The 25,830-nt window shown below is 39.0% G+C and overlaps 1 protein-coding gene across 1 annotated transcript in view; it reads right to left on the reverse strand.

The window, feature by feature from the left end:
- Positions 1-950: 950 nt before the first annotated feature.
- LOC126457283 (EF-hand domain-containing protein 1-like) overlaps positions 951-25,830 on the reverse strand; it is a 185,857-nt gene continuing 160,977 nt past the window's right edge. The window contains exon 11 of the mRNA XM_050093451.1: positions 951-1,391. Coding sequence (XP_049949408.1) covers positions 1,123-1,391 — 269 coding nt within the window. The 3' untranslated portion in view covers positions 951-1,122. The remainder of the gene's footprint in view (positions 1,392-25,830) is intronic.

Genomic DNA, 25,830 nt, shown 5'->3' on the forward strand with positions numbered 1-25,830 from the left:
AATCTAGATCTCCCTCTATAATTGTTGCCCGCTATGCTGTCTTCCATTAACTTCTCCCATATGAGGCAGCACCTCAAATAGGTAGATTCAGAAATGGCATCCTAATGCCTAATTTTATATTGGATGTTAAAATATTTCCCTGTTGAGAAATAATTTTGTTTTTTTTGCACACATTGTGGATATTCAAACGTGTAGTTTCCATTGTCTGAGAAGACTATTTGATGTATACTACAGCATAGTAACCTTATCACACTCAAAAGAATTGCTATTAAGTAACTAGTTATGGGGTGAAGAGCTTACTTAGTGCTAATTAAAACAAGTGGTTTTCACTAAAGGAGAGTAGTGCTGTTGAATGATGTCTTACAGTATGGCTCTGGCTACCACCGATCCTATAGCAATGATTTTCACCTTTTGCAATTTCATCAGACCATAACCATCACCAACGTTGTCGAATATAATCACACTATCCAAGCACAGATTTTTCATTTTTCTTGTCTTTCTCTGTTCCTTTTACAAAATGTTTTTACTCTGTGTAAGTAATTTTTGGAAGGGGGAGGGGGATGGGGGATGGGAAGGGAAGGGAAGGGAAGGGAAGGGAAGGGATGGGATAGGGGGGGGGGGGGAGAGAAGGATCTACTTTGGGGAGAGATAGCTTTCTATGATTCCATTTACGATAACATGTTAGAGGCAGCACAGCATTAATATAGGTAGTAGTTAAAATGTTAAGTCTATACCTGGTTTTCAGAGTCACTCCCTTATTAATCTCTATAAAATGGTTAATTATTCAGATGTAGCCTGTCACTCACACATTTACGCTGTCTGTTGTTTGTCATTATTAATCTCATAAGAGTTACTAATTTGCCATGTAGCATAATTCTTACTGTAATGTATTTTTTATGACTACAGTTGTTAATATTGCTTATAATTTAGACTTAAAATGTCACTTCCTGTGTACCAATCTTGTTGTAGCAATGCTCTTTTGTTTTTCTTCTTCACTATTTCTATAATGTTTCTGAGTACATATTCCAGTGAAAATGTATGATGCAGTGAAATCTAAAACATAGTGAAATATGAAGAATATTTGTTATGAACTATTTTTTAGAAAAATATTGACATGAAAATTTACTGTCCAGATTCTGTGATTGTAGTGTTCCTTTCCTGTTCTTCTTGATGCTTTTGCTCTTCTTCTTGGTGGCGTTCCTCTACTTCTTGGTATTTCTTCATGAGCTCCTGGATCTCTTCTTTCAAAAATCCTTGTCGAACCATGTAATTGCGCATGTTATCAATAATATCAGGGCTAAATTTATCCTGATTTTGCTGCATGTAATGGTACACAAAGAGGTCTGCACCCGTAATTTTGAAACGATGATTGAAAATTGTTACAACTGCACCTGAAGGATAAAAATTCATTAACCGTTAGTTTTAACTGGGTTATGGGTATGCTTCCAGATCTGTTAGTCAAAAGTCCATAACACTTCAATGGATAATAATTTTGCTATCATCAGATGATGATGCACTTTTGTCACTATCATGTGTAAGGCGTCAGTGTCACTTTTTGATGACAAAGACATTGGCCATTGAGATAACACAGGGATACAAGAAGGTAACTTAGTAGTAGATATAAGGAATGTTTAGATATTACAATGTAAATGTAATTCATTAATTGCTTATAGAAGGACATTAGCCCATTTAAAGTACGAGGGTTATTCCAAAAGTAAGGTCCGATCGGTCGCGAAATGGAAACGACTATGAAAATCCGATAAAGCTTTGCACAGATGTGTTGGGTAGTGTCTCTAGTATAACCCCAGTTAGCATCACGTCGCTCTTCTCATTTCTGAGCTCGCAGTGAGTGCGTAAAGATGTCTAGAAAATAGTGTCTGCCGCCAAGTACGAGGGCCTGGTGAGAAATTTCGCCTGAAGCTATGCAGCCAACATTACATAACTGTCGTGCTGTTTCATCTTCACGACAATTCTCAGCCGCATCTCTGGTCACATGAACCGCTGTCTTTGAAGACAACATTTTGACACAGACAACGAGGTGTAGGCCAGCGTGGAGAATTGGCGGAAAGCACTGGCGGCTGCCTTCTATGATGAGGCTATTGAAAAGTTGGTACAACGCTATGACAAAAGTCTAAGTCAGGACGGCGACTACGTAGAGAAGTAGCTGAAAGGTGTAGCTAATTGTTACAAGTAAAACATTTCTGATGTTCACTGTGGTTTCAATTTGGCAATCAATCGGACCTTACTTTTGGAATAACCCTCGTATATATTTTAATCTAGTGTAAAAGATATATAAGTTTTTATAGCTTTTGTTTTTTAAAAAAATCATAAAGTAGTTATCCATTCGTAAGCATAGGTTTCTGTGGTTGTTGTCACAGTCAATCAAATTCTTTAGTATATGTAGCTGCACTGTCAATGTGTAAAATTCTCCAATGTTTTGGGCACTATTGCAAATGGCCTTCCTCAGCTGACTGCAAAAACATGCTGAGAAAGACCATTTACAACAGTGGCTGAAACATTGGAGTATTTTATGCACTGGCAATGTGGTCACATACCAGAAGAATTGATGGTTATTTATTTATTAATTACCCTGCAAATGTAGAATTACACTGTGTACAATAGACAATGAACCAGCCTGTAATTAGTATTAACACTACTTACATTGAACAAATTTTTTTCAACATGAAAACATTGTTCTTAAGAACACTTTACAGGTATACTGTCAAATGGTAACACAGTTTAGTTTATTTAGATAATCTGTCATGGAATAAAGTAGTGCTCAACCAGATAGTCTTTATGGATGACCTGAATCTATCCTTGTCCATTATGACAATTGTCCTTTATAACTGTTTAGTATCTTGGTAATGAACTAGCCATTTTGGTGTTATGGTGTGTAAGAGGTCCAGAGCCCTTTACTCAGATATAACAATATTTTGCTCACATAGGTTCAGCATAGGCAAAGAATTTATTGCCAAGCACTGGGTGTGATGAGTGAGTGATGCAGCTGAGTCAGTGAGTACAGTGATTATTGTAATGGCATAGCATGAGGCAGCATCCCGTCACCATGGGTTGACCCCCAGCAAACTGTAAGAAATACGCCAAGTGGTGACAATGTGTTTTTACTGAAAAGTGATTATAAATACAGAGTGCCGATATTACACGTTTATGTTTACCGCATTGGGCAATGACTGCTGTGAGGGTAACGCGTGCACATTATTGTAACAGTGTGAGATGACATTTCAGTGTATTTGATGTTTGTTGAGGATAAACAAGAATAGATGCGTGTGACAATGGTAATGGCTTTTCAGTTGTTTTTAACTTGAATATATAACTTTAACATATTTAAAGACAAATATGTCTGCTTGTGTCTGTATATGTGTGGATGGATATGTGTGTGTGTGCGAGTGTATACCCGTCCTTTTTTCCCCCTAAGGTAAGTCTTTCCGCTCCCGGGATTGGAATGACTCCTTACCCTCTCCCTTAAAATCCACATCCTTTCGTCTTTCCCTCTCCTTCCCTCTTTCCTGATGAGGCAACAGTTTGTTGCGAAAGCTTGAATTTTGTGTGTATGTTTGTGTTTGTTTGTGTGTCTCTCGACCTGCCAGCACTTTCATTTGGTAAGTCACATCATCTTTGTTTTTAGATATATATTTCCTACGTGGAATGTTTCCCTTAGCAAGCACACCTCATGCAACATGACTGCTACCACTGCCAACTCTGACCAGAATATAACGGTCATGTGAATAGCAATAGTGTAATCAACATATGATGAGCTGGAAATGGGTATCATTGTGGGTTTTCATTTGATCAGCTCATCAATTTGTGGAATATCCAGATTTGTGAGAAAATCAAATGTAACAATGGGTCAGTGTTTGACTGCAGTATTTGTCAACGCCCTGGTCGACCATGTCTGATCACCGAAAGGAAGGATTGCCATATTGTGCACCAAGCACATCATACCCCTCACATCTGTGCCTGCCATCTGAGAACATTTAATGGACTACTTGCACCATTGGTCAGAGACAAGCAGCAAGTGGACTACGGAATTACCATCCCAAGCAGAGGCTGCTGTTAACACCACAACACAAAGAGTTGGTTGTGCTTGGGTTGGTGACAAGGCTAGGAAGCGTGGACTGCTTATGAAAGGTGTCACATACTGTTCTGAGATGAATCACAATTTTACACTGACCCGGACAACCATCGTTGGCGAGTATAGAGGCAACCTGGGGAGTGATTCTGTTCTTCAGATATTTTGGAGAGGCACAGCAGTGTTACTTCTTGTTGGTCAATAATGCGACCAGCCAAAAATGGTGCATTGTGTTATTCACCAACAATTATTACAGCTGAAGAGTTCACATTATACAACATGGATCTCTGAAATTGAATCCGTTGCTCTCCAGCACCTGGAAGGACATTCCAGATGCTACCTCCATTAGTTATCCAGCCTACTGACAACCTACTGCCACCATGGGGTATCACTATTCACCCCTTATCCTACCCACAGTATTCCTCCTGGTTAACCCCTCATTGCACCAGACATTCTCAATATGCCAAATCCCAAAAATTCCCTACCAACACTCTTAAGTCCAAATCCAGAGCCTAAACAATGTCACCCCCACAGTTAGCCCTAAACCCAAATTTAATCATGGTGGAATTGTCAAAGACTCCCCTTCTGCCAATCCCTGCATTAGAAAAATTTCTTGTCACCACTCCCTCCCTCCCTACCAAAGCCAACCTAACTCCAATCTCCCTAAGTTCATAGCAACATCCAACTGTGATCCTCCCCCTTCCCACCCAACCACCCCCTGGTCACCTTCCAGGAAATCCTTACCTCTAATGTGGCCTTGCCATCCTCCCCCAGCCTGCTTCCTAAGAACACTAACCTTTCATCAGAGGAAAGGAGAGCCATACACAGTCTCAAAACAGATCCAGACCTAATCATCACTGTTTTGATGACTAGCTGTGGCTGCCTGGAGAAAGGCCTCTACCCATTGTCTGACTTTTTCACCTGTAAACACTATCAGAATGATACCACCCCAGATCTCCAACATTACCTCATTGGGCCCTTCCTGGAATCTCTCCCCTGAATCGATTTCCCTCCACACCCCTATAACACACTACATGCTGCCCAAAATTCACAAACTTAACAATTGCCCAAAATTCACAAACTTAACAATCTTTGACACGCCATAGTAGCTGATTATTGTGTCCCTATTGAAAGGGTTTTGGCTTTCATTGACCAATACCTCCCATCAATTGCCCATAATTTAGTCTCTCATACTGAAGATGCCAACCACTTCCTTCACCGACTCTCCGTCATCCCCACCCATTTACCTCCCAGTTCCCTACTGGTCACTGTCAACATCACTTCCCTACAGACCAATATCATTCATGCCTCTTGTATTGCTGCTATTGAACGCTACCTTTACCAAAATCCTTCAGACTCCCTCTCATTCCTCATACACTTAACTAACTTTATCCTAACACATAACTATTTCTCCTTTGAAGGGAAGGTAAACAAACAAATCCGTGGCATAGGCTTGGGCAACTGGATGGCACCCTCCTGTGCCAACCTGTCTATAGGCCATCCAGAGGAAACCTCTAGCTTCCCAAAACCCCACAACCCTGGTCTGGTTCAGGTTCATTGATGGTATCGTCATAATCTGGACTCAGGACCAAGACACCTAGCCTCATTTCTTCACAACCTCCCATCTGCTTCATCAGATCCTCCTAAACCCAGTATGCCATCTTCCTAGACGTTGACCTCCTTCTCAATGATGGCTTCATCCACACCTCTGTACAGACTAAACCCACCAATGACCAACAGCCTCTGAATTTGAATAACTGGACAAAATCCTTCAACAAGGCTTAAGTACCTATCGTCATGCTCTGAAATGAAGGACATCCTACCAAAGACATTTCCCACCCCTCCTAAAGTGGTGTTTCACCGCCCGCCCAATTTCCACTACATCACAGTCCATCACTATGGCACTCCAAATCCCAAGCCTATGCAATAGGATCATATCCCTGTGGAAGACCCAAGTACAAGACATGTCCAATCCACCTACCCAGCACCTTTTTTCCAGTCCTGTCACAGGTTTATCATACCCCATCAGAGGCTGTGCCACCTGAGAAAGCAGCCAGGTCATATACTGGTTCTGCTGCAATCATTGCACAGATTTTTATACTGATATGACTATCAACTAGCTGTCCACCAGGAAGATTGGCCACTACTGAGCTGTGGCCAACAGTTTGGTAGAAGACTCTGCAGCACAACATGCAGCTGAATACAACATGCTTGGTTCCAATGGCTGCTTCACAAACCAGGCCAGCTGATCTTCCCTCTGCCACCAGCTTTTCTGAACTGTGTAGATAGGAGTTATCCTTATAACACATTCCCTGCTTCCAAAATTGTACTTGCCTCAGACTACGGTGATGTCCCCACGCCTCCACCCAAAAGTTTCTGCCCCCCTCTGTCCTACCACATCCTCCCTTTTCATGTCCCCTACCCTCATTGTATGCCTCTACATGCCAATGCACCCACTCATTCTTTCCCCTTCCCCTTCCCCTTCCCCTTCCCCTTCCCCTTCCCCTTTCCTTGCTACTCTCTCCTTTTTCACTCCCCATTCACTCTCCCCCCCCACCCCCCACTCCAGCTCCCAATGCTATGCCTGTTAGTCTCATCCACCAACCATCCATCCCTGCACACCCACCACCAGACAGTACTCTTCTCTCCCCCCACCCATATCCTGCTATCCATCCCCTTCACTGTTCCACTTCAGAATGCTATTCACGTGACAGTGGCATTCTGGTGAGAGCTGCTGCTGGGAGGGGTCATGTGTGCATGAGGTGTGCTTGCTTGTGCATATGTATGTATGATTTCCATGCTGAAGAAGGCTTTGGCTGAAAGCTAAATTTGTAACAGTCTTTTCATTGTGCCTGTCTGCAAATCAATGGGTCATCTTTACAGTCAGTGCCAGTCTATCCTTTTCTTAATATTGCTGATATTCCAATGTGGAGTTTCCATTGTTTGAATATATAACTTTACTTCGTACAAACTTTTGTGACTTCAGTTAGTGCAAAACCTTTATTCCTTGAAATAATAATACTGGGCAATCAAAATCCAATTGAAGCAACTCCAATAGTAGTTAAAACTGATCAGTGCTTATCCATTAGATCACAGTCATCAAAATAAAGATTAAGCTGCTACATTATTTGAGTGCTAAGAGCAACAAATCTTAATTGGAGGGATTCCACTGCAGTATGCTTTTTTGAAATACTACTGTATGTCTCAGATGAATAAGCATATCATTTTCCAGAGTGAATTTTCACTCTGAAGCATTATATGCATTAACTCAATTTCATAGCAGGTTAAAACTGTTTGCCAAACTGGGGCTTGAACCTGGAACCTGTGCCTTCTGTGTGTTATTGCTCTAACTGAGCCATCAAAGCACAATTCATGACAAATGTTCAAAGCTCCACTTACGTCAGTACCTCTCTCCTACGCCAAAACGCCAAAGAAACTCGTATAGGCATGTGTATTCAAATACAGACAGATGTAAACAGACAGAATATGTTTCTGCAGTTGGCAATGTCTATATAAGACAACAAATGTCTGGTGGAGTTTTTAGATTGTTTACTGCTGCTAAAATGGCAGATTATCGAGATTTAAGTGAGTTTGAATGTAGCATTATAGTCGGTGCACGAGCGATGGGACTCCGCATCTCCAAGGCAGTGATGAAGTGGAGATTTTCCTGTACTACCATTTCTCGACTGGGTACTGTGCATATCAAGAATAAGGTAAAAACATCATATCTCTGAAATCACTGAGGCCGGAAAAAGATCCTGCAAGAATGGGACCAACGATGACTGAAGACAATCATTCAGTGTGACAGAAGTGCAACCCTTCAGCAAATTGCTTCAGATTTCAATTCTGGGCCATCAATAACTCTCAGTGTGCAAACAATTCAATGAAACATCATTGATATGGGCTTTTGGAGCCAAAGGCCCACTTGTGTACCCTTGGTGAGTGCATGACACAAAGCTTTATGCCTCAGCTGGGCTCGTCACACCAACATTCAACTGTTGACGACTTGAAACATGTTGCCTGGTTGGACAAGTCTCATTTCAAATTGTATTGAGTGGATGGACATGTAAAGGTATGGAGACAACCTCATGAGTCCACGGACCCTGCATGTCAGTAGGGGCTGTTCGAGGTGGTGGACACTGTAATGGTGTGGCACATGTGCAGTTGGAGTGATATGAGACCCCTCATATGTCTAGATATGACTCTGACATGTGACACTTACGTAAGCATCCAGTCTGATCACCTACATCCATTCATGTCCATTGTGCATTCTGACAGACGTGGGTGATTCCAGCAGGACAATGCAATACCTCACATGTCCAGAATAGCTACAGAGTGGCTCCAGGAGCACTCTTCTGAGTTGAAACACTTCCACTGGCCACCAAACTCCCCAGACGTGAACATGATTGAGCATAACTGGGATGCCTTGCAATGTGCTGTTCAGAGGAGACCTCCACCCCTTTATACTCTAATAGATTTTTGGACAGCCCTCCAGGATTCATGGTATCAGTTCCCTCCAGCACTACTTCAGACATTAGTCGAGTTCATCCTATGTCGTGCTGCAGCGCTTCTGCATGCTCACGGAGGCCCTACGTGATATCAGGCAGATGTACCAATTTTTTTGGCTGTTCAGTGTACATGCTGAACTTCACAAAATTTCTCCTGAATACCCTGTGGAATAAGACTCCTTGAAGAATAGTCCTTGGCTTGACCTCTGGTCCAGCAAACAGTTTTAATCTGGCAGGAAGTTCAATTTTCATGATTTTTTTTTGTCTTGCATAACAGCCATGCACAGATTGATTAGGAGAGATACCAGGACCACTATTGTTAATTTTTTCTTTTATAACAATTAATTTTTTAAATCTATACTCTGTGTCTATACATACATCTATATCTGTATCCATATCTATAGTCTCTTCAACCTGTATGGATAATGGCTGGTGAGAGAATCTTTGAAAGGATGTGGAAACTTTAGGATAGCAGAACAAACACCATCAGGTATGCAGATGACAAGTTAGAGCTCGCTAAAAATCAAAGACAACTGCAACACATGATGAACCACTTGGAGGAACTTGCTGACACAAGATGCCCACTGCACAAATGAAATTTGAGCAAAAATTGCCATGGCCAAAGTCACATTCAACAAGAAGAGGGCTCTAGCAACCAGCACATTGAGCTTGCAATTAAGGAAGAAATTGATGAAGTGCTACATCTGGAGCATTGTAATGTACAGACCAGAGATGGAGACCCTAAGAAAAAATGATAAAAAATACCTGGGAAATTTTGAGATGTGGTTGTGGAGAAGAACAGAGAAAATCAAGTGGACAGATCATGTGGCAACGTACTGAGGAGAATAGGAAAGAAGAAAACTATTCTGAATACAATTCTTCAGAGGAAGGCCATCTGAACTGGATTAGACACAAGAGGCTCATACATGATATAATCAAAGGGAAGATCAAAGGAAGTGTAGGGTGGGCAAGAAGAAGAATTGGATGCCAGACTAAAGGAAGAAGCTGGAGACAAGGAACATTAGCATCAGATTTCCTCTGTACAAAGATACAGATCTACCAGTAGGTGTAATACTACATATTAATACTACTATATACAGAAATGTTGTTGTTTAACATTGTTTCCAAAAATCTCAAAAAGTACTTGAGCAATTTACTTCAAATTTTCACATGATACTGTAATAAACATTTAGATGGACATATGCTGTATATTTTTTAAACAACAATGTACAGTTTTTTTTGTTAAAACTGACTGTGAGAAAGAAAATTTTGTGCTACAAAACTGTATGGTTTCATTTTCTTTCTTGTAGCCAGTTTTAACTATGATAGCAGGGCATTTAAATCATTCGTCAAATTGTTTTTCCCATATACATTATTGCTCCTTATAAATGATTTTAAACAAAAACTATTTATACAATTTCTTTTGGACAAAATATATTGAGGAGGCTGTTGAAATAAAGAGAAAAATATAGAAAAAACTACAACACCCAACTCAGGAGAATAATGAAGCATACAAGAAGCAGACAGCACAAGTGAAAAAACTAAGCAGGAAGCTCCATCAAGATGGTTGGAATAACTTTGTTGCCAGGATCAAAAACGTTGTCCATGGGAGACAAACAATTGGATATAAAATGGTAAGACACTTGAATAACAGCAAAAAGGATGTGGCAGATATTAATGTAATAAAGAACAAATAATGGCTGCATTATTACAAGAAAATGTGGACTGATGAAATGAACACAGAAAGTGATGAAGTTCTTGAAACAAATCCAGATCATCTAATTCCAGGAATTAGAACCTGCTCTCAGATATACAAAGAACCAAAAGGCAGTAGGAAGTGATGGTATTAACAGTGAACTAATAAAGTATTCTTCAGTAGCACTTAAAAAAAGGTTCCTCAGATTTTTTAATCTTTGCTGGATAACAAAGGGAATACCAAAAGAATGGAAGATCTCACTTATAAAACCAATATTTAAAAAAGGAGACAGATCAAAACCCAAAAATTATAGAGGAATATCACTATTAAATAAAGTGTATAAGATCTATGCTAGAATAATAACCAAAAGACTAAAACTCATAATGGAGTGCTTGCCGTCAGAAGAAAAAAATGGATTCAGAAATTGGAGAAGCTATAGTGACAACATATTTATGCTACAGCAAATTATAGAAAAACATAAGGAATTCAGTAAAGGAACACACATCCTTTTTGTCGATTATGTAAATAAAGTAAATAGACAGCTATTGTGGGAAATTTTAGTAAGAAGAGGTATACCAATACACATTGTATGTTGTTGTACATTGTATAGGTAGTTCAAAAGATCCATGCTAATACAAGAATTTCTAGGAACCGTGCTGTCATACAGGGGCGACCTATATCAAAAAGACAAAACTGAGAAATTTAACTACTACCAGAAGAGCCCTCCAACGTAAAGTAAGAACAGAAACATATCTAAAATTTTATAAAGTTATGTCAGTACCAACATTACTATACAGAAGTGAAACTTAGGTAATGAAAAAGAAAGATAAAATAAGATTACAAGCCAATGAAATGAAATTTCTCAGGTGCATAGCAGGATACACATAGCTAGACTACAAAAGAAATACGTATATCAGGAAGGAATTAAACATTTTCAATATAAACAGTAAGGTTGATGAATACCAACAAAAATGGATATCCCATCTGTTACAAATTGAAAAATCAAGATTACCACTACATTTTTGGTGATATACTCCGCGAGGTAAAAGATGCATTGGGAGACCTGCAAAACAATGGAAGGACCAGGTGTAGCTGCAACAGGTTGAGGGAAAGCCTGACGGAGGAAGGAGGAAGGGGAGGAAGGAGGAGGGGGAGGAAAGAGTAAGAGTAAAGAGAGGAAAAAATAAAGAGGAAGCCTATCCACACAAAATGTGGTGTTTTGTTTTCTCCCTCACAGTCAGTTTTAATAGAAAACAGGAAACTTGTATTTATGGCTTATTGGCCTTTGATTGGAATACCACTACATGATCTAAATTATCTGAAACTTTGTAGCCCTTCCCATTCAATGTTACAGCTGACTGAATGACTGTCATTGAAGCTACTGTCCTCACAGATCCAGCAGCTGGAGAAATCTCTCTCATACACCATACATAATGATCCTCTCACTGATTTACCCACTCATTTTAAATGAGTTCAATTCTGAATCTAGGTTTCATGTGTAGTAACAACAAACAAGGCTCAGTGTCAGAGAGAAGGGAAGGAAGAGGTGGACAGAGAGAGGGGAGTGAAGGAGGTGGGCAGAGAGAGGGGCAAGGAAGAAGAGATCAACAAAGATAGGGGAGAGGAGGAGATGGACAGAGATGTATAACCAATTCCAATACATATTTAGCAATTATGGAACTCTGCTGAGCTCCCTAGTATGTATATGCAGGGAAGTGGCAGAATTTTATTTTCACTAATAGGTACCTGTATGATGTCCTTTGGTCTATTCCGAAAATAATTTAATTACCTTTCTTTGTGGCCTGACTAATTTACAGCTTACGCCACAGTTTCTTCAAAACACTACTGTATATTGTAATACTGAGTGAGCAAACATACTTCCTTGGTGTTCTTGTTACAAAACAAGTCTTGCTCAGTTTTCTGTGCGTGTAGTCTACATATCACTGTTGTATCCAAATTCCTAGACATTTTGTAGTCTCTGACTGGATGATTGTTTGTCCACTTAGTTCAGCATTGGTATAGGTGTCCTATCCATATGATGCAAATATTTAATTTGATTTATTGATTCATCCTATAGATCCTTCCAGGTCGTGGGATACAGAAAACTGTCTTGTTTCAAGTCTTTTGTATCTTAAATGATCTAGAAATTCTGCTACTGAATAGAAGCAATGTTCCAATAAGAATGCCCTTAGGGTTTTACAAAAGAGTAAGAATGATGATATGTCTTTTACTTTATACGGAAGACTATTGTAAATTTGTATAGCACTGTTTACTGTGGAGGTTTTATAGGATGATGTCCTTATTGGCTGGACATGAAATGTTTCCTTTTGTCTTGTATCATGTTCATGGCTATTAAAATTTTCATTTACATCTTTTAAATTATTTCTAATATATTTACAGATTTCGAATATATACACACAGGGAAGAGGGAGAATTGATGACTTTTCAAAGAGGGGTTTGCAAGAATCTGTTTGTCGAGTGTGTTGCATTGCTCTTACAGTTCTTTTTTGAGTTAGGAAGATGACTGAACTAGATGGTGTACTTCCCCAGAATATAATTCCGTACTTTAGGGTGCTGTGGAATTGGGCAAAGTAGGCAGTTCGGACAGTGCTATAACTTGCTTTGACAGAGAGTAAACGCAGACTGCAACATATTTTAATTAGTGTTCCATTTATTTTGTTTATATGTGTGTGCCATTTGAAGTTATTTTGAAGCCATAAGCCTAAAAACTTTGTTTCCGGAGAAGATGAAATTTTGTTGGAGTTTATTGTCCCACTGGTGCAGCATGCATCACCTATTAAACAGAAATTTAGGAATGTTGTTTTTTGGTGTTTATCATAAGTTTATTCCCCTCAAACCATCTACTTAGCTGTTCTGTAGTCTTATTAACAGCTGTTTGAAGCTGACTTGGGGTATTTCCTGTAATTAGGACGCTTGTGTCATCTGCAAAAAAAATGTTTGCCTGTGATCCAGTGTTCAGGTCTAGATACACAAGAGAATGAGTATTGGGCCAAGAATGGATCCCTAAGAGACTCCTTTATTTATAACTTCTGCATCTGAGAAGCATGTTCTGGTGTTTTCCTTTAGTTCATGTTTTATTTGTATTTTTTGTTTCCTGTTCATCAAGTATGAAGTGAACCATTTTAGTGCAGTGCCTCTAATGCCATATACTTGGAGCTTCTCCAGCAGTATGTAGTGGTCCAGTACATCAAAGGCTTTACTTAAGTCTAAAAAATGCCAGTGACTCTTTGTTTTTTGTCTACTGCTTGGGCATTTTCTATAAAATCATAGATTGCACTGGTTGTTGATTTATTTTTTCTGAATCCACGCTGAGAATCAGTGAGAATTTTATTTTTCTCTAAGAATTTCATTAGCTTATTATACATTACTTTTTCTATGATTTTACTAAAGCCTGATAATAATGAAACTGGTCTATAGTTTTCTATATTTGTTTTGTCTCCTTTCTTATGGATAGGGACCATTTTAGCAATTTTTAAACTGTCTGGAAATGTGCCTGTCAGAAAAGATGAATTTACTATATCTGCAAGAGGAAGTGAAATGTTTTTAATACATTGCTTTATGATGTAACCAGGAGTAACAACAGTCCCTGATGACGTTTTCCTATGAGCTGATGCAGCACTGATGATTTCATCTGGGATTGTTCCATTAATGAAGATTGAAGAGGAACATGACTGCACTTTGTTTTTCTGTTTCTTTCTAGTATCTGTTTTGTCACTGACTATTAAATTATTTGTGATCTCTGCAAAGTAACATTTAAAAAGATTTGCAATGTGTTGGGGATTTATACTGTTATTCTCATGGTTAAGAGTGATATTTTCTGTTTTATGGGACACTTTATTTGCCTCCTTCTTTATGACTTTCCATACTGCTTGGCTTTTATTTGCTGATTCCGTTATGAACTTATCATTGGCCATTTTTTTGCCTGTCATACCTCTCTTCTGTTGATTTGAATGTATTTATGTATGTAACTGTTTAGAAGAGGGGGTATGTTTTTTTTCCCTCTATTTGAGTAATTCTCTTTTCCTCGCACTTGATATTTTCATCCCTGTTGTTATCCATACCTTTGATTTTTTAGTTGTGCCTCTTATTTCTTGTGTTTTGAGAGGGAATGCAATTTCAAAGTAATCAATGAAGATGCTAGAGAATTTCTCAAACTTTTTGTTGGTGTCATCTATTTGCAAAACTTCTTCCCACCTTTCTCCTGATAACAGGGAGTTGAGTGTTTCTGTATTGTGTGTATTAAACTGCCTTGCTGTTATAGTTCTTTTATAGCTCTGGTTGGGCAGTAAGTGGCTTTGGATGGTGACAACTTGAGCTTTCGTGATCACTAAGGCTTTTACTTAGACATTTTACAGTACAATATGTATTCACAAATATCTGAGCCAAGGCAGTAGCAGTAGTTTTTGTGATTCTTGTTGGGATTGTTATAATCTGTTTTAAGTTGAAAGTATCTGTGAGGTTGAGCAATAGTTCTTTTCTTTTGCTCATTCGAAGAAAATCAGTGTTGAAGTCCCCGCAAAGCACTATTGATTTTTTGTCTAGATGAAGCCTATTTAGTACACATTCAAGCTTATTTAGAAATGAGTCAAAATTTCCATTTGGGGAGTGATAAACATATGCTACAACTGTATTTGCCTCACTGACTTCAATGAGTGCCAGCTCAAAGTCTCTTTCTGTACTGAGATGTTGATTTATATTTTAACCCATGCTTGATGAAAATTGTGGTACCTCCATTTTTATAGCTGTTTCTATAGGAAAATTTGCTAGTGTATATCCTGGTATAGAAAAAGAGTCAATTTGGTCATTATTTAGCCAGTGTTCTGTAATGCACAGAACATTAATAAAGTTAAGTTCTGTATTTAGTAAGATCTCTACATCTAAAACTTTGTTTGTTATTGACTGAATATTTTGATGGCAAACAGAAAGATGTTTGTTGCTGTAATTTATTTGATTACCAGTACCAGGATTTATATTAAAGTTTGAGATTGCTAAGGACATTTTTATTATATCACTGACCTCATTCTTGCTTGGTAAGGATCTGTCCATAAAAAAACCACCTTTGTGGGAGCCTGGAGTCTCCTTCTGCATTGGTGGAGTCTGCTTCTTTTCTTCCAATGTGCTGTGCACCACTTCTGCATAACAGGGAGATGATTGCTGTTCTGGTGAACAGAGAAGATGTGATGATGTATCTGTTTTCTTTGCTGCTGTATGTCTTGTCTCCAATTTCTTGACAACACATATGTTTGGTTTTTCCACAATGAGCTGCTTCTCTAGCCCATTTTGTGTAGTCCATGTCTAGTGTGAAATCTATGTCCTATACCACTCAGATCAATGGCTTCTACATTTTCATATTGTGTGCACATTTTTTAGAGTAACATGTTTGCAGCACTTATCTCTCTGTTTACACATTACCACGGTGATAGCTCATATTGGTATGCAATAGTCATTAACAGGACATTTGTATGAGTCAAGTGTCCTAAACACTTCTTTAATTCATCAGTAGCTTTTGGAGTTTCATTTTTAAATACATCACTTGCTCCTCCAAACAACACAATAAAATCATTGTGAGTTAATTTGCTGACTTCAGGCAGGTGGACGAGATTTCCTATTTCAGACATGGGAGCACCATGCTTAACAAATACTGTTGCTTTTTCCGATATTCTGTCAGTGATCCATGTAGCAATCCCACAACCATGACTGTCAGCAAGGACAATAAACCTTATGTTACTTTTTCGTGTTTTGTCACGCTGGGGCTGTGCATTGTTATGACTTTCAGAATTTTTGGCAGATAGCTGTGAATCTCCATTAAACATAGGAGAGACATGCTTCCACGAGTCCTTTTTTGTGCACACTTTGAAACTCAGTATGATTCGTAGTATCAATTATCAATTAGGGCATCCTGATTTCTGTTTCCTCGTCGCTGTATGCCTGAATTGTTTATATTGTCGGAGTTACTTTCGAGATTAGTAATGGAGTAGTTCATCTTGTCTTGTGAAAATACACTACAAACTGTTGGGCTTTCCTGGTGAATAATGCGGTCTTTAATCCTCTTATCTAATTCTATATTATATTTTTCAGGCACTTTACTATTTGGTATAACATGAAGTGCATTCTTGATTGACATACACAATCCTAGTTTTACATGTCTGGCACATTTCAATACTTTTATTAGCAACACTTCTAGAATTAAGAATCACACTGTTCACATTCAGCATAGAGCACATGGTTATTGCTTTCCGTAAATTATCCACGTCCTTCTGAAGTCAATCAATATCTTTAGCGAGGCTGCAAATTTCATCAATCAACTTCTCGCACATTAGCAATAGTTCACAATTTAAGTCACTGTCCTTCAATTTCACTATTTTCATCATGTTTCAGCTGCAGCATTTGATGCATTTCCCGAGTGCTAGCAGTTTCAGATTTTCTTTCACTGAAGGATCATTTTTTCCACAACGAAAATGGAAGACACTTTCACATAGCACACAAATAATGGCATTTTGTTGCACTTTTGACACTTTTTGCGAGTTAGACACGATTTTTCGTGGGAGCCACATGATTTATTCTAGTTACTGCCATATTGATGAACATATGCTACAACAACCTTTTCCAGGTCCATAAAGAAATTTTTCACATTGAAGTAATCTACTGTATTCTCAGTGAGAGCTTCAAATTTTTCTTTCACATTTTCTGTTATTCTAATGATGGTGTCATCTGTCAGTTAGTATACACAGTCTGATAAAAATAAATAAATAAATTAAAAAAATTACCAAGAAGACACGATCGGATGTCAATGTAATTTCAACTTCGTACACGTACACACCACTGGCAGGTATGTAAATGATTAGAGTTTCAGTTCTCTGTGACAGGTAGAACAGCCACCAGAGTGCATTTATGTTGTTTGTGTTTGGTGCTGTTACAAAACCTGGCACAATATATCAGGGGCATGAACTTTGTTGGATACTGAGTGACCACAGTGAAACATCGTGAGAGACTGTGTAATCAACACATGAAAAGAGTTTCAAAGGAGCCTCACTGTCTGACTTCATTTGGCCAGCTGGTGTGTGACAATGGCCCAGTGTCAGAGTAGAAGGGAATAAGAAGGCAGGAATACTACTCAAGGTCTTGGTTGACCACATCTCCTCTTTGTAAGGAAGAATTACCAAATTGTGCACCAAGTACACTGTAACCTCTCACACCTCCACCTGCCATCTGAGAACAATAAACACACTCCCTGCAGCATTTTGTGTCATCCTGCACCACTGGTCAGAGACGAGCAGCAGCTGAACTATGGGAGTGCCATCCCATTCATAGGCTCCAGTCAATACTACAGCACAAACAGTTGAATTTGGATTGGTGAAATGCCTGGGAAGCAGGGATAGCTTATGAATAAAATCACGTTGTGTTCAGAGATGAATCACAATTTTTCACTACCCAAGGTGACTATTGTTGGTGAGAATGGGGGTGACCTGGGGAGTGGTCCATTCTTCACATATTTTGTAGAGGCACAATGTGTTACTCCTTGTTGGTGAATAAAGCAACCAGCCACAAATGGTAGGTTGTGTTATTCACCAACAATCAGTAACAACCAAGGAGTTCACATGATCAAACATGGATAAAATAACAGTGTTACTCTGTTGTCATAGTGTGGGATGCCATTAGGTACGAATTCAGATAGTGATTGGTAGAGATTGAGGGGACTCTGGTGGCACAACAGTATGTCATAAACATCCTCCCATCCACATGTGTTACTCCTGGGCAGTACTGTGGTGCCATATTTCAACAGGACAATGCTCATCTAGATACAGCATGTGTCTCTACGAACTGTCTGCATGATGTTGAGGTATTCCAATGGCCAGCAAGATCCATGATAGTCCTTGATGGAAAGTGTGGGACCAGTGCCAGTATCCTGGATATCAACAGCCAGTTACAACAGCTTACCTCGGGATAGGATACAATGGCATTATGACACCTTTCCGAACCAAATACCTACATGCATCCATAACAGAAGGAGTGTATTGTCATACTGATAAGCAATCTCATATTGCTCTTAGATCCAGTTGAGTTTCCCCATAGCAAATTTTCTTATGTTAGATGGAAAATGGAAAAAGCAAAGTATGCATACAGTATTGGAGTTTCACTTACACAGCCTCTTAGCTCATACAGCAGATCAATCACACCTTCAAGCCTGCAGCATAACTTATCCATATGTGTATCCCAGTTTATACTTTGATCAGTAACGAATCCAATTTTTTTTGAAAAATGGAATAAAGTGCAGCATCACACTTGAAATGTTGACTGTGGCTTTTGGTAAATCCACTATGAGTAAGATAAGAGTTTCAGCATGATATAAATGTTTCAAAGAGGGTCAAGAAGGTGTTGAAGTGATGCTGCTCTGGATGACCTTGCACATCAATTACTGACAATGATGTGGAAGAAGTAAAGAAAATGGTTCTGGAAAATCACTGAATCACCATCAAAGAGATTGCTGATGATGTCAGCATATTCTTTGGCTCATTCTGAGAAATTTTTTCCGATGTTTTGGACATTAAACTTGTAGCAACAGTATTTTTTTCTGAAATTAGTGAATTTTGAACAAAAATATCATCATGCAGACATCACTCAGGATTTGCTGAATGAAGTCAACAAAGATCCAGATGTAGATGTAGATGTAGATGTTCTAAAGAAGGTTATAACATGTGACAAAGCATGGCTATGCAGGTATGACAACGAAACCTAGGCCCAATCATCCCAGTGAAAACTGCCAGAAGAGCCAAGTATGAAGAAAATTCACATTTGATCACTTTTGAATGTTCTTCTCACTGTTTTCTTTGATTACAATGTGGCAATGCATCATGAGTTCCTGCCTTCTGGTCATACAGTCAATAAGGAATACTATCTGGAAGTTATGCACTGTTTGGGAGAAGCAGTCCAAAGAAAAGAACCAGAGCTGTGGCAAAACCACCCACAGAAACTGCATCACAATAATGCTTGTTCATGATTATTTTGGAAAAAAAAATCATTACAGTGTCTCCACCAATTCATTTGCCAACAGGCCCACTGCAAGTTCTTTCTATTCCAGAGGCTGGAAAGACCCATGAAAGGACATTGTTTTGCCAGGATTGATGAGATAAAAACAGAACCACTGAAGGAGATGAACACTACAATGAAAAGTGAGTTCCAGAAGAGCTTTCAAGATTGGAAAAAAACTAAAACAAGTGTATTATATCTGAGGGAGCTTAATCTGAAGATGACAAAGTTGATGTTGATGAATAAATAAAGAGCCTTTGGGAAAAACAAAAATTTCTGTCACTTTTAGATCAAACCTTCTATTTTGCAGAAGAATATGCACCTCACCTAAAAGTTGTCTGCTGTAAATCACCAGAGGATCAAGCATTCTTAGTGATTGGAAAAATGCATGGGTCATGACAAGAAGCTCAGATCCCTGATGTCATTATGTGTAGAATTTTAGAACACATTTTATCCTCATGTAGTATTAACTTTCTGGAGACCAAAATCCCTGTAGGAATCAACATGCATTACAGAAACAGGTATTGAGTGAAGTGTTGCTCCCTCTGTTCATCAACAAGATATGTTGCTCAGGGTGATGGTGTTCTTTGATTTTCTTAGGGTATTTGGTACCGTTCTGCGCTGTAGTCTAATAAACAAAATGTGAGCATGTGGAATATCAGACCAGCTTTGTGACTGGATTGTAGAGTCCCTTGTAATCAGAATACAGCACAACATTCTTAATGGAGAGAAATTTACAGATATAGAAGTAACTTTGGGTGCACCCCAAGGGAGTGTTACAATATAGTTACTCTCCATGAGACTGTTTGTAGGGGTTGCTGTTGTTTACAGAGAAGTCATGACACCAGAAAATTGTAGCTAAATGCAGGAAGATTGGTAGAGGCACAATCCCTCATGTCATTTTGTTTCAGATACCTTATTATGCTTTAGCTCAGAATATGTTCTTGGATACACCAACAGACAATGGCAGTGAGACTGGATGGTACCAATAGTTTCGTGGATGTGATATCAGTGGGCACAGTTCTTTGGTCAGCGGATCTGCAACTGAAACTTAGATGCAGCATTTGCACTGATAACTATGACACTGATCTTTGCAGTGATATGTGAAGTAAACTGGGCCAGTACTTTTGTATCTTTCTTAGTAGAGCAACATTTGTGTTCGGCATTTCTGCCTTTGCTTTGTTACACTCAACTTCAGTTCCTGTGCTGTTCATAAGTGCCTGGGCACTAACTTTGGTGCCACAGACTGTGTTTACCTGTGACAAGAATTTCTTTGGGTTTTGTAAGAGATTTTTCAATGACATTCTGCTGTGGTAATTGTTGAAGACTTCACATGTCACCTTCCTTCTGCATCTCTTTATCTATAGCCGTATGCTTTGTTTTTGCACCTAGTAAGAAAATGCCACTATTTCTTAAAGTGTCGTGCCTGGTAGTCTAGTAAAGCATGTGCTGAATGATCGTGGGATCAAATCCTCATTCCATAACACGTTTTTCACTCTGCCTTTTAACTTAGCATTCACCACTCAGTGGTTTGGAGATTAACAAGAAATTATATGTGGTTCAGTTTCCATGTTAAACTGTAGGTCATCTTCCTACAGCTGGGTAACTTGAGTAGTTAGGGACACGTAAGCCACTAAGTGGTGTCCAGTTGAAAGACTTGCACCAAGCCTGTGAGCCACAGAAATTATTATTACATTAGAAAAATTTTTTTTTAATTTTTTTTTTACAGTGGTTGTATATTGTAGATGGTCTCTCCTATCATGAACATTTCTGCTAGGAACCTACATATCCTGTGATTGGTTGAATATTCTTTTAAACTTGAGCCACCATTCCTAAACATGCTCCAGTCTAGAGGTTAATTTTTTGAGTTCCTCTTTGGTATATGATATAAACGTTTCTTCATCTAGCCTACTGAAGGCATAAATCTTCCTATGTGTTTTAGTTGCCCTTTGTACTTTAGTAATCAATGTTGCTACAGTTGCATCATGGTCACTGAGACAAGTTTCAGTATGGACATCTCCAGATGGTGTACTGGTTTTGTGACAATGAAAGTTGGAAAAGCGGCAGCAGTTGCAGTTGGAGGTGGCTTTATTTTGTTACAGATTGCAAATCATAAAGGTTATTTGAAAATTAACTGGGATAAAGTTCACAAAGAAGTAGATAAACTTGCTGATAAGGTAGAAGAAAAAGCTACAGGAGATGGTCCCAAATTCTTGGACAAGATGGAACGACTGGTCGTTCGAAATATTGATAAGGCTGAAGAGTTATTGAAGAACAAGCAGCGCAAAGCAAAGCGTTGGTACCATAGTTTTATTGGTGATGAAGACTATTTCCAGGTTCAAGAAATTCATATTTTCCTTGCTTCATTTGTTTTGGGTTTTTCGGTCGGAATTGTGACAGCCTCCTGAATCGAATGAAAAGGAAGAGCATTCATGTAGATTACTGTAATTTAAGGCATTTTACTAAACTTGAGTTATTTATTTCTGTAATGAAGAGGTAATAGTGAGTAGAACTGGATTTTTCGTGACTGATAAGAGCTTTAAGGCAGACTGTAGAATCTCATAAATGAATTATACAAGAGGTATATGTCAGACTGGTTTTTCCAGGTGATGTGGCTGGAGTATGCTTTGTGTAATTTATTTCAAGATAACACACCTAATTTTTGTCACCTTATAAATTACTATTTATTAAATGTAAGGTACCTAATAAGTTCCCTATGACTGATAATTTGAAAGTATTAACTGTTCACACAATTGATATCTGATATAGTATAGATTGTATGCAATAAATATTGTGTAGTAATAAAAAAAAAATAGGTCTACTAAATTTCCATCAGTAGGCTTCCAAACTGTGTGTCCTAGGTAGTTTCCAGATAAGGTGTTATTCTATGTTTCGCAGGATTTCTTCTGATGCCCACCATTTACTAAGCTGTAATTATCTCTATCGATAGTTGGATAATTAGTCTTCCACAGCGATGACTGTATGGCTGCGAAACATATGTACTAGCAAACCAAAGTTGTCTCTAAAGTTTTTGGTTAGATCTGGGCTTGAGTCCTGTGGTTGATAGGAAGACGCAATTACATGTCTAGGCCTACCCTTGACAAGGAGTCTTTCCCAAACAGTCTCACATGCAGTTTCAATTTCTATCTCCACTTCCTATTAACCTATCCATTAGATATATATTTTGATTCACACCAAAAATCTCTCTTCTTTTAATTACACATTTTACCTTGCTTTATGTATCTAGTATTATCTCATTCCCATTGCTTTGTAGGAGTGCTTCACACTTTGGGATTTTGTTATGATGATTTTGGCAGTTGATCCTTAGGTGTGGGGGTCACAACTTTAGGTCTTTCTCTGACAGCTATTATTGTCTGCAATGGACAAAGAAATGTCTAAACTAGAGAAGGCCTTGTGTGCATGGCATGTACTGTCAACCACCTGGATAGCAGCCTATGATGTGTGGGGTCCCTTGACCCATTTATGGAGACTGTGCAATTATTCAATTCCCAATCCTACAGCATAAGTTTAGTAAGTCACAGTCTGGCTTCTTGCAGAACCTGTGAAGTCTCTGGTTTTAACATTCTGCTCAGCTCAGAACCAGATGCCCCTTGGTTCAGCTGTGGGGATAATGCTGCTGATTGTGAGTGTAGGCATAGCTGTGAAGTTCAGTGGATGTACCAGATGCAGTAGCAGTTTCTGTTTATACACAAGACTTAATTTAGTTTGTTTGTCACTTGCTTGTGCAAAGAAATGAATTGTATCTGTGTATTTTACTATGTTTACTAAAATATGCTCAGTTATTCTAAATTTTTGTGTGAATTGTAGAGTATCTGTATAGTGTGAGATTGGTTTGGAGAATAATAAAAACCAGACATCAAATAGCTGTAGAGCCTAGACTGCACCCAATGACTCATTGTGGAGACAAAAATTGATTAAAATGGTTAGGAATGCAATTGTTGTGTACACAATGGCATGGGGATGCCACTATCTGTAAGCAGCTGGAAGCTGTGTTAATCAGGGTTGACAAGCTTCAGGCTGTTGCCCTGGTCTGCAGTGGCACTGGGGCACCCAAAATAAATGCTTTGGTATCTTTGTAGCCTATAGTGTCACCTACGTTCCCTGATGTTGCAGCACCTTCCAGTTCACACATCCCAGCTGGTCAACATTTATGCGATGGTCAATGGAGAACAGTAGTAGGATCATGAATCTCTGGTCAGAATATGAGAGTGGATACTGGCCACATGGCCATATGAGAGCTGTCATAGTATAATAAGCAATGGAACTTACTGCTTAGTGCAGTAAGTGGCTTCACTGGGAGGAAACCAGGAGAGAGATTACGTACAATATCAAAGAGGCTCTCACTTAGTACTGTGTCATACATTGTAGGCACATGCTGATAGAGGAACAGGAAATAAATATCTGCCATTTGGTCACAGTTGGAAGATACCAGAATTGAATCATGGGGGACAGGAGGGATGGGCAGATTGCGAACTGGCAGCTGGCCACATGGTTATGGACACAAACTTGACTGAAAACAGTTGTTAATAGCAATGAAATTCTAAATTCTGGTTGAAATGTATATTGCAAAGATAGGATGAATGCCAGTGGTGGGAGGCATGTTTATAGCTGTAAGAAATTCAGTAACATTTAGTGAGCATAATACAAGTTCTGTTTGCTAGGGTTATGTCTGAGATATGGAGGAGGGTCAGTCAGCAGCAATTGAGTGCACTGGGTACAGCTCATGGCTTATGTCAGCATGAATGATGCCTGCCACTTCTGTTCAGAGGTCATTATCAGTTTCTACAGGTGGCTGGCTGCTTTACTGAAAACAGTTAGCCTCACTTATTGGGTGAAAGCAGAGCTAGTATTTTGCAGTCTCATTCCCAGAACTGATAGGGGTGTTCTGGGTTGGAGCCGAGTGGAAGGCATAAATCAAAGGCTCAGATGATTCTTTTATGATCTTGGATCCTGATTTCTCAACCTCCACTCTTGGGTGGAGAATTCAAGAATGCCCTTCAATAGGTCAGGCATGCAATACATGCAGGAAGTAACTACTAGCTTAGCAGGGTAGGTGTGGCATGCAAATCTGTTTTTTTTTAGGCCAGAGAAATCACTGCACAGGATCGATGAGATACACTCTGATTTCAGTTTTCAGTCATTGGAGGGAGAAAGATTAATGTAGTATTAGTTAACTGCAGGAGCATCTTTGAGAATGTCCTAGAATTGTTCTCACTTGTAAATGGGAATAATGTCCACATAGTGCTGTGGACACAAACTTGACTGAAAACAGGTGTTAATAGCAATGAAATTCTCAATTCTGACTGGAATGTATATTGCAAAGATAGGGTGAAAGCCAGTGATGGAAGCATGTTTATAGCTGCAAAACATATAGTAATGTCTAGTGATCTTAGACAGGTTCTGAATGTGAAATAATTTATGCGAGGATTAGCATGAAAGGTGGATAAAACATGATCATCTGAGGCTTTTGTATACACCACACCCTGCATCTTGAACATTAGTGGCACAATATTGAGGGGAAACTTGGAGAATATTTTCCGTAAATCTCCTGGTTAAGTTACAGTATTGAGTGAACATTTCAACTTAACACCTATAGACTGGGAGTGTGAAGTGATTAATGTGGGTAATAGGAACAGGGAATCTGGTGAAATTATTCCAGATCTGAAAATAACTTTGAGGAGCTAACCAGAGAACTGACTTACAAAGGCAACATATTAGATTTCCTGGTAACCAACAGGCCCGAACTTTTTGACTCAGTGTAGAACAAGGAAATCAGTGATCCCTACCTTTCTTTATGTTGTTATTTACAGCCATTGGAAAATGGCTGTAAATAACAACATAAAGAAAGGTAGGGAGATATTTACATGCATCAAGAGTAACAAGAAACAGATTTCAGAATAACAGAGAGGCAAACATGAAAATTTCATCTCCTCCAGCACTGACGATTAGGGCCAACTATGGACAAAATTCGAGTATTGTACAACAGTACAATGTGCCTTACACAGGTATGTGCCAAGCAAAGTTGCCATGTAGTGGAAAGACCAGCTGTGGTTTGACAGGCTTGTTAGAAAGCTGCTATGAAAGCAAAGACTGCACGCTCACGCACATGACTGCAGTCTCAAGCAACTGAAACCACACTCAGTATGTGTGAGTTGCATTTGCATTAGTGTGTGTGTGTGTGTGTGTGAGTGAGAGAGAGAGAGAGAGAGAGAGAGAGAGAGAGAGAGAGAGAGAGAGAAAAGGATTACCCTGTAGTTCCTTCTGTAAATCATTGCAAAGATGTCAGAGTGAAAAATATCAAAAACAGTGGCCAAGGGAAGGAAAAAATTGGAGACTGTCCAACAAAGGAAAGGGCATTGGAGCTGACAGGATATCAACATGATTTTAAATGGAGTATGTTAAAGAACTTGTTCCTCCCCCGGCAACAGTGTAATGTAGATAGCAGGTTGGCTGGAAAAAAGTGTGGTAAT

The sequence above is a fragment of the Schistocerca serialis genome, chromosome 2 (genome assembly GCF_023864345.2).
Source record: "Schistocerca serialis cubense isolate TAMUIC-IGC-003099 chromosome 2, iqSchSeri2.2, whole genome shotgun sequence".
Classification (NCBI taxonomy): domain Eukaryota; kingdom Metazoa; phylum Arthropoda; class Insecta; order Orthoptera; family Acrididae; genus Schistocerca; species Schistocerca serialis.